Genomic DNA, 10002 nt, shown 5'->3' with positions numbered 1-10002 from the left:
TTTACTTCCAACATAGTATGCATATATAATGCCATTCACTAGCAAAGCCATCAGAATCATCCAACAAGATAGGTGGACATTCCTTTGGAGGTTATACGATGAGCTATCCTGTAAAAGATGGGGCAGAAACATTAAATTTTTGCTGGGGCTATTTAGTTATAATTTCCCCTACACACACACACATCAAAAAAACAAAAAAAGAGAGAGAGGAGGAAATGATGGGTTTAGAGAAAACCCAACATGCAGGCACAGCTGACTAAACACTTGTGAAGCCAACGGATCCAAAATATAAAACTTTTAATTCTTTTCTTCACCGATCTGGAATCTTTTCCTCAGTTCCCAAAGAATTCTCAAGTGTATGGACAAAAGGCTCCATGTGAGAAGTACCTATATTATGAGATGTAGAGCTTCTCTGATCATAAACTGAACCATCATAATATGGAGGGTACCCAAACAGAAACAAATGCTGATTCAAAACAATGCAAAAAGGGAAAGCTTCCACGCAAGGTAGATTCAGCTAATAGCAGTCAATCAAGAAAGAGAAAATAAACAAATAAAATTGTTGATTCTCCAGTTGAACAAATTAAAGGAAGCCAAAAGAAAATAAACAATGTAAACTGTTATAAGCAAAATTCTTTAGGCATCGGTTGCAAGACAGGATGGTCCTAAGCAAAAGGCCCTAAGTATGCTGGAGACAAACTGAAAAACAGAAATCAGTTTTATTCCCTGTACAGAGTTGGGAAACCCCCAAACAGAGAAGAAAAACAAGTAATACAGGGGCCTTCCCCTAGATCCCAACATGCTGAATGCCAAAGGCATAAGCAGCACTAAGAAGAGATAATGGCCAATGGAATTGGGAGATCCTGCCTGAAGGTCCACTTAACTGAGTTTCACTCCACAGAACAATTATCCTGTCTGTAAATATGTTGGTTGTTGAAGTGCAACACAGAGGAGGCAATATGGTCAATGTTTCTGAGGAAGGGGTGGCCCGAAAGGCCTACTCCTTGAATCCAGGACACCACTGAGGCATCGCCCTATAGCACCAGAAAATAAGCTTCTAACCTTGAAATAGCCACTTGTAAACCCAACAAGCAGCAGTAAGTTCCGCAACTGGAACGGAGTTTGTTCAAAGAGGAATGGTGACAGCAAAAAGAGTTCTTCCCAAGTGATCACTAATTATAAATCCGGCACCAGAAGTAGTACAATGAAATGAACCATCGAAATTACCTTTAAGACACCTGGTTGTGGAGGTTCCCAATGGACAGGAGTTGTTGTAGGACAACTGGGAATTCCCATCATCAAGAGAATCCCAAATACCAGTGCAAAGTCATTGCTGGACTACCAGAACTCATTCATGAGATATATAGCACGAAGAAAAACAGAAAAGGGTAGCTGAAGTTCATGTTGGAAGATATCTAGATTCCAAGAAAGCCAAACCTGCCATAGAGTATATAACAGGAGAGGTTGTGACCTTTTCATAGCTTCAGAAGTTGGACTAGATGCTAGGAACTGCTTGGATTGAAGACAGCTCTGACAGTGCATATGATGATGCTGCGCCAGAAAAGCCCCTATTTCCCTGAGTCTGCTACAATTAGGAACAAATGGTTTAAGGTTTCAAGGTCCTCATTACATTGCCGACAAAATGGACTACCAAGCCCTCTTTAATGAAGTAAATCCACAGTTGGTAGCAGCAAACTGTATATTGTATGCTATTAAATATTAACCGTTCTTAGGTCCGATTACATAATCTGGTCAAATATGCTGGTGGTTAGAAAAGGATTTATATATCCTAGAACATGCTCGATGATACATACAATATTGAAGTATAGGAAACAATACAAACAAGAGTAGCTAACAAGCTCAATTAAACTAAATATATAAATGAAATCTTTTAAATTTTAATGTCAGTGCAGCAAAAAATGAATGATGCTCGAAGAATTCTCTAGCTCATCCACATTATATCATCTGATAAATGTTTAATCTGAACTATTGATAGTAATCTACTATAAAAACTGCAACCCAAACTGCTAGATCGAGTTAGAATCAGCTTAAAAGCCTTGACTAGGGTTGTCACTAATACCTGCAGACCTGTATCTGACTGGACCCAATACAGACCTATAGGCCTGTGGGTCGAGTATGGGTCGAAAGGTAGACCTATGGAAGTTGTTCAAGTCCGGTTATGGGTATATTAAAAGTATACCCAACCCAACCTGATCATATGCATTTTAGGATATGGGTTTGATTTTCATGGTACCCTATGGCTTACCCATTATACAATGCATGCTTCTAAACTTATATCCCTCACATTTCTTATAAAACTTATCAAGGCTAAGTCGTTAGTGAATTTTGACTTCTAAGAGCATTAAGGGTATTGAGCATTCCAAATAACAGTACCTACTTGAGATTTGGACGAGGTGACTCGGACTAGGCCCAATCATATTCGTTGTATGGTACCTTACTGGTACAATACAAGATGACCGTTTTCACATGTCGAATAATGGTATTGACTGAAATCAGGCAGTGCAGGATGGTACAATATGACATTGGGTGGAACCTATCAGTTCCATCCAGTAGAGGCTGGTTCAACCACTACACTGCATCGAACCTCAATACTTACTGGTACAGTATGGTATGCCCAGTACTAGGTAATGTTGGTCGTTATAGGAAACCATGAGTCCAATGCATACCCCACCCAACGTAAACCATAAACGATCAAGTCAACCCAAACTTGATCCTTACTTGATCCAATCTCTACCTGATCCTTTAAATTCCAATTGCTGGATTGCCTAAAGGCTCAAACACCACAAGGGGTCTGGCCCTAGGTCCATGTTAGAATGTACCGATACTTGACTTGAGATGATCGCTCCTAGCCTCAAACGTAAGTAGTTATAAAGAATATCGAAATGCATCATGCAATTTAAACAAAAATTTTGACATACATTTCAAAACATTAACTCCTCAGGGGCGCAATTCTTGTAGCATTTGTACCAAAATACACAGTTGGGCATGCACATCTATATATATATATATGCAAATATGTGTATTTCTCCTGCAAAACTTCTCTTGCTAATAGGCCAGTAGAGCTTCTTTCATGGCATGAACCCCATTACAGTTTATGAGGCCTTTTTTAGGGCCTCAGCCAACATGTCCCTTATTTCTTCCCTAGCAGTCTACAAGCGACGTGTCAAATCAGGATCGGCGGAACCATCCCGAACTAGACGTTTCGGCCGTTTCGAGCCGTACAGGTAGCTCACCGATACGGTTTTGGCAATGGAAATGAAACCTGTTGCCAGAGCTAGAGAAGGAGAAGGAAAGAGAGAGAGAGCAGGGGACAGAGGGAGGGAGAGGGAGAGAGGCTGGCGGAGGCAGGTGAAGACCGAGGAGGCGAGGCCGTGATCAGTTCTCTTGTTTCGTTAGTTTCTCTGTTTTGAACAAAACAGGGGTCCAACTGCAGCCTTTTTTAATTTCATAATTTTTAAGTGAAGTTGGCAACCTTGCCTCCCATGGCCTCCGCTGGCGTCCGCCACCCTCCCTCTCTCTCCATTCTCTTTCTCTCTCTCTTTTTCTCTCTCCCACGGTCTGTGTGCCCTCTCCTCCGTCGGTACAGGCCCAGCACAGTCTGTGTGCCCTCTCCACCGAGTCGTGCCGCTGGAGAACCGATACGATGTCCAATACTGGTTCAGTTGACCTTGTGTCAAATAATGCCATATTGGATGGTATCACGTGATACTGGGTATACCATACTATACCAACAGTGAACCAATACTCAGTACAAGTGGCGTACCGATTATCGGGACCATGGCCCAATCTATAACAATATTGTATAACACTGTACCATCATGGTACCGGTATAGATACCCAAATTGATACTGCGAACTATGCGTTGAATCCTACCCATCTAGTGTTAGATGAAAGGGGGTAACTATGTCATAAGTTTGCACTCCTCAGGGGCGCAATTCTTGTAGCATTTGTACCAAAATGCACAACCGGGCATGCACACACACACACACACACACACACACATATATATATATATATTTGCAAATCTGTGTATTTCTCCTACAAAACTTCTCTTGTTAATAGGCCAGTATATCTTCTTTCATAGCATGAACCCCATGATAGTTTGAGGCCTTTCTTATGGCCTCAGCCAGCATGTCCCTTATTTTTTCTCTAGCAGTCTGCAAGTGATATGTCAAATCAAGGTCGGCGGAATCGTCCTGAACTGGACAATTTCGGCCGTTTCGAGCCGTACCGGCGGCTCACCAATACGATTTTGGCAGTGAAAATGAAATCCGTTGTCGGGGCCAGAGAAGGAGAAGGAAAGAGAGAGCGAGCAGGGGAAGGAGGGAAAGGGAGAGAGAGGCTGGCGAAGGCAGGTGAAGGCCGGGGAGGCCCGGCACGGCCTGTACCGACTCGTGCCGTCGGAGAACGATACGGTGCCCGATACTGGTTCCGTTGACCTTATTTTAAATAATGGTTTGCCATATTGGATGATACTGTATGGCACTGAGTGTACCATACTATACCAACAGTGAATCAATAATCAGTACAAGTGGCATACCGATTATCGGGACCATGACCCAACTTATAACAACATTGTATAACACTGTACCATCATGATACCAGTATAGATACCCAAATTGATACTGTGAACTATGCGTTGAATCCAACACCACAGATTTTCCTATATTTGTCCAAACCCTCTTTTTGTGCTAACTCACGATCTTCAGCAGGTGACATGCATATCTCCAACTGAAATAGAAACCAATAATTTTGATTCATTAGCTACTGAATTAGTGTTGCATTTATATGTTGAACAATCAAATAATATACTAGAGACAATTGCCAGTGTTGCTGCATCATTCATAAGGGTGAGATCCATGTGGTGATGGGTAATGATGAAAAGCTCAGACTGAGACAGCAGTCAGCCATTAGGTCTCTTCAAAGTCTGTAGCCACGTAAGTAGCAACATATTACTGCATTAGTTTGGGAATATTTCAATCAGATCTCATAGAAGTGGATAGATTGCTACCTCATCATTTGCAACTGTGTAGTTTTATTTTTGGCACTATGATGTAAAGCCAACAAGCAACATTGGAACTATAAAAAACATGAGAAGCTCAATTACTATAAATAATATTGCAATAAATCAATTGTTAAAATTATTGATGTATTACCTTTGCAGCATCAGTTTTCTAAAACTCCAAAAGAGAATGAAGCTGATCTTCAAACACCCTTCCATCAGGAAGAACATAAGTTGTTGCTCAATAGTTTGAGATGGTAGCTTCGAGGAGCAACTTTTGTGAATATGAAAACTAATAAAGCAAGTAGGACACCAGAGTCCATATTGTCCATGTCCTCATCAGCAATCTCAGTTTCAAAAATCTGCCAAAACTCCTCAGCATCTTCATCTTCTGCATTATTTTTATTGTCTACAAGTGACAAAAAACAACAATGCAATTGTACAAACCCGGTGGCATAGTCCTTTTGTCATGCTAGGGCACCAAATTGATCTTTATACCTACGTTTCATCCTACTCCTAACGCATGTATATATCTGACAAATAATGAAAGTCAGATGTTCAACAGTCTTTTTATATTTCAGAAGAAAATTTTCCAAGGAGATGAACAACCTCCGCATTCTTTTTTTTTAAAAAAAAGAAAGCCAAGAGCCCTCCATCTTGATAATGGAAATAGAATTTATGATTCTATTATTTCCATTTTAAAGAAGAAATTAGTTTTCTAATCATTTTAAGCCATCTATTTGCTACCATCATAGTTTATACTGGTTTTCCCCTTTTTCTCCACTCCACTAGTTTATCTCTGAGATCAGAACAACAAAATGTTGCTAGAATGGCTGCTCTTAGTAGGATCATCTTTGTTCTCCATCTTGACCAAGAGGGTTTTATATTGCATCTTCTGCTTCACTTTGATAAGACGGATGACTATCGGCACAGCAGTCATCATAAAACAGCCTCTTTCACTTCTCACAGAAAAAGACTGAACAAAAAATGATCGAATATTTAAGCTTTTCGACTAAAATGCAGCATTACTTGTTACAGGAACCCTACCATAAAAGGACCAAGTCGACAGAAGAGTCAAAAGATCTCCAATCAGAACCTTTCAAATGCAACTGAGCATGGAAGGTCAGATATCATTAGTGTGACAATCACAAGTGTAAAAGGTTATAGAGTTTGATTCACCCTTTAGGCAGAAAGGGGATCAATTACTTCACCATTCACGTAAAATTGTGAAATTTTAGATTAAAGTATAAAGGAGTACATTTTGGCTTGGAACCATTCCTCAAATCTGTTTTTCAGTAAGGCATCCAAATAGATTTAAGTCAGGGCCAATAAAGAAATTGGACTTTGTTTCAGCTGCCATTTCATCCAATCCCATTCAAATGGCTCCTTGTGGTGAACATGGATCCTCTATGCCCGCAAGCATATGTCACACACAGGATTGGTTCATGTGATAAGCCCCATGGCTCCCTGCTGATACAGCATGCTGGCCGTGTCTGATGAGCATGCAGGGCCTGTTGCACAGACCAATCACAAGTGCAGCACATGCCCGGGCACACAGCAAGCATTGAGGATCCAGACTCCCTTATGGCTAGCATAATCAGGACACTCATCCGCAAAAGCCAACGCAAAATCATCACCAGAATTTCTTGTTTTAATTAAACAGAGGTCTAAATCTACAAGGATAAAGCCTCACAAGAAAAGAGAGATTTCAATCGTTTTTGTTATCTTGGAAGGTCATAAAGAAGGAAGGAAAGACACCTTGTTGGATGGAAGACAAGCAGTCAGTCAATTTCAGGCTTGGCTTATTTAATCCATAGAGATAAATGTCCCATCCAGCCAATGTTCAAGAAGTAAGAAAATGAAAGTCTCATTCCCGTCCTGTCTATGCCCAATAAGAAAATGAACCAACACCATCTTGAAAAACAATACCTCATATCCTCCATTTGTAGTTTCCTAGTGGTAGGATAAACAGTCTGAAATCTGAATATTTGTAACAGGACGAAAACACTGACTGTTCTAAATTTTTTGTAGTTGTGCTCATAACAGTATAACACTACTTCTTCTCTCAAGGAAGCAAGTGATTTAAGTCTGCAATGAAGCAGCTCCCGATGTCTACATTTTTTTCAAGAAGAAATCACATCTTATCTTTAATAAAAAAAATTCTGGCAAATTAAGATCAATGGAAGTTCTGAGGCATGACAATGATATCCTTTTGCAGCATACCATATATGTTGTCCAAAACATTCATATCAATAATAATAAAGGAGGTCTTCAATCATTACATCTCCAAGACATATTAAGGAACTAAAAACTTCATATCAAGAAACAGCTTTTCCAATGAGAACAGCCAGTGAGACTTTCCAGGATGGCAAGACATGGAGACATAAAGACGAAGACTTTATGTCAGTGAAGCATGTATAAGATGTTGCATACCACTGAGGCAACAAATGAACAGTGATATCAATTTGACAGTGTCTTGCCTGCTTGATGACATGGAATAATACACTATCAAAAAAAAATATGATACCTGTCAAGAGAGTAGCCATTCTTCTCTGTTTCGGAGAGGCCTAGAACTCAAAGTGAGACAATGTATAAATCCTCTCTCTTCGAAGATAACTTCTGAATAATTTACGAGTTGATGCAATCTCACTCTCTGTTCTCCTAGACAAAATTCAAAGACGTGCAAGACTAGCTCAAACAGAAGATCTCATCATCATAGTTTTCTTACTCCTAACAGGCCGAGATGCTCCTCCTCGAGGCAAATTATTCTCTCGGGCAACAGAGCGATTACTATGCTCATCTTCATCATCACTTTCCTCTTCTTCTGTATCAACATCAGAAGCCGCTGATAACTCATCCTCATCCTCCTCCTCCTCATCTTCATCATCATATTCTTCTTCTTCTTCCTCTTCCTCTTCATCTTCGTCTTTAATTTTATAATCATCTATAACCCGTGAAGCATTCCTTTTTCTTTTCCTGTCCTTGCTCTTGCTACCAGTCTCCTTGCCCTTGTGCATGAGGTGAATGTACTGATACCTCAATCCCATCAGGGGGTGCTTCTCGACCAACAAATCCCTCCTATACGCCTCCCGGAGGACAACAGTCTGCGTCCTGAGCTTATTTGATACATAGAAAATGCCCGCATGATGCGTGATCACCTTCCTGAATCCTGGTGGCAGCCCGAGATGTTCTCCGAGCAGAATCAAGTTCTCTTTCTCGGTCTTCTTTGGAACAAGCAAGCGGAGAACCTCATGGAGCACTCCCACGGTCCACTTCTCTGCAAGATCGCTCTTTGGCGCAAGGTGAGACCCGTCCTCGTAGGGCGAGATATAGGGGAGCTTCTGCCACTCGTCCAGCCACTTCCTCACCTTCTTCTCCAGCTCGAAGCCCCGGGAGAACTGGAGCGGGAAGGCGAGCGGCATGCCCTTCTTGTACCCGCCGGTCCTCATCGCGTACTGCTCCATGGCCGACACGGCGAGGTCCTTTCTGTAGCATACGAGCTCGAGATCGAGGACGCCGGAGTCGACGCCGGCGGCGGTGGAGGAAGGGACGATCTGGAAGTAGTCGGGATAGAAAGGGAGGAGCGAGCGGGGGTAGTCGGGGGGGAGTCCGAGGTCCCAGCGGAGGCGGTCGATGAGGCGGAGGGGGAGACGGCGGCCGGGGGCAAGCATAAGGAGGCGGAGGAGGCGGTCGGCGGTTTCGGCGCAGCAGGCGGCGAGGGCGCACTGCTCGTCATCGTGAAGGCGGAGGAGCTCAGGCGTGGGGCGGATGACCGGCCGGGGAGGCGCGGCGGTGGAGGACTGCGAAGGGAACTCTTCGAGGAAGGCGGAGGAGAAGAGGCGGATGAATCGGATGGCGCGGAAGGGGAGGCGGAGATCGTCGCGGCGGGCGGCGATGGTGGCTAAGGGAAGGGAGGGGGAGGAGGAGGAGGAGAGGAGGAGGTCTTTGAGGGCGTGGAAGGGCTGGAGGTGCTTCTCCTTCTCGATGGCGTGGTCGAGGCCGCGGTCGCGGATCCACTTCACCCGGGCGTCCACGAACGTGCGGCTCTGCTGGGCCCCCGGAGACCACCGGAGGTGGCGGCGGAGGGGCGATGGGAGCGGCGGCGGCGGCATCTGTATGATGGGGGTCGTGTTCTGCGTCCTCGGAAGGAAGCCTGTGGAGGGTTTTACCAGGGTTCTATTATCAACGAGATGCCGTACTGTGAGCCCGAGCTCGATCGAACTCTATTGATCTGATCCGGCACTCAAGCTTGGATTGCTTTGTTTTACGCTTGTTATTTGGTCGGAGCCCAAGTCAAATTAAATTACAAATTGGTTATATTCATAGCCTGTTTTGGTTGGCTAGTAGTCGATGGAGTTTTTATCAAGTGATTGACTGTATGTGAGTTATGTTAAACATCAGTTATTGGATTAGATCCATTAATTGTTTCTATGCTATGTGAAACAGCTCGGAACAACCTGAGGAGGCGAACCGACCTCAATGAAAGCTTGCCACCTAGTCGTAAGCTGACCATTCAAAACTTTCCATATGCTCTATTTAGAAGGTGCATGGATAGTCTTTTGTATTTCAAACTCTTCCTCCAACTAACAACAGCTCGGCCAAAGGCCGAAAATTGCGAACTATCTCCTAGCAAATGTGATACTCAAGCGAATCCCCACTGCCGAAAAGTACGAGCTTGACTCATAGGGGAGATACATGGGTCGTTACCATAATTTCCAGCATACAACCCCGAACTATTTGACGATGGGCATTGACCTTTGCGTATATATTGTGTTCCCGAGAGTTCTCAAGTTTTTTTTTTTGACTCTTTTATGTTGCTTCTCTGCCCCTCTTTAGGCCTTTTATTATTCAGTCAGAGTCGTGTTTGACTTAGGCATTGGAGGGGCCTCGCCGGACATGCTTTGGTGGGTGGACTTCCTTGTCTTTACTATTTCTCATCAAAGGTAGAGTGTCGGTCAGAGCAGCACCTCCACCGTCTA

The 10002-nt window shown here is 43.2% G+C and overlaps 1 protein-coding gene across 7 annotated transcripts; it reads right to left on the bottom strand.

The window, feature by feature from the left end:
* Positions 1-131: 131 nt before the first annotated feature.
* LOC103705742 (protein WHAT'S THIS FACTOR 9, mitochondrial-like) lies at positions 132-9228 on the bottom strand. Of its 7 annotated transcripts, XM_089929003.1 has the most exons (4): positions 7551-9228; positions 5178-5385; positions 5033-5100; positions 2108-4948 (listed from the first exon to the last, which is right to left on the bottom strand). In XM_089929003.1, the coding sequence occupies exon 1, from the start codon at positions 9133-9135 to the stop codon at positions 7717-7719; it is 1419 nt and encodes a 472-aa protein (XP_089785129.1). In that variant the 5' UTR covers positions 9136-9228; the 3' UTR covers positions 2108-4948; positions 5033-5100; positions 5178-5385; positions 7551-7716. The 7 variants fall into 7 exon arrangements, with proteins under 7 accessions (XP_089785130.1, XP_088572629.2, XP_089785129.1 ...); XM_089929004.1 differs by lacking the exons at positions 2108-4948; positions 5033-5100 and adding an exon at positions 132-1582; XM_088716503.2 differs by lacking the exons at positions 2108-4948; positions 5033-5100 and adding an exon at positions 132-387.
* Between the last annotated feature and the right edge of the window lie 774 nt (positions 9229-10002).

This window comes from Phoenix dactylifera, chromosome 1 (assembly GCF_051530095.1).
Source record: "Phoenix dactylifera cultivar Ajwa chromosome 1, Ajwa_hap1_PhDact_Kaust_v1.1, whole genome shotgun sequence".
NCBI lineage: Eukaryota > Viridiplantae > Streptophyta > Magnoliopsida > Arecales > Arecaceae > Phoenix > Phoenix dactylifera.
This window is presented reverse-complemented; position numbering and strand designations above follow the sequence as displayed.

Excerpts from the sequence above, each read along its gene's own strand:
- LOC103705742 (XM_089929004.1), bottom strand. The coding sequence starts at position 9,135 with ATGCCGCCGCCGCCGCTCCCATCGCCCCTCCGCCGCCACCTCCGGTGG.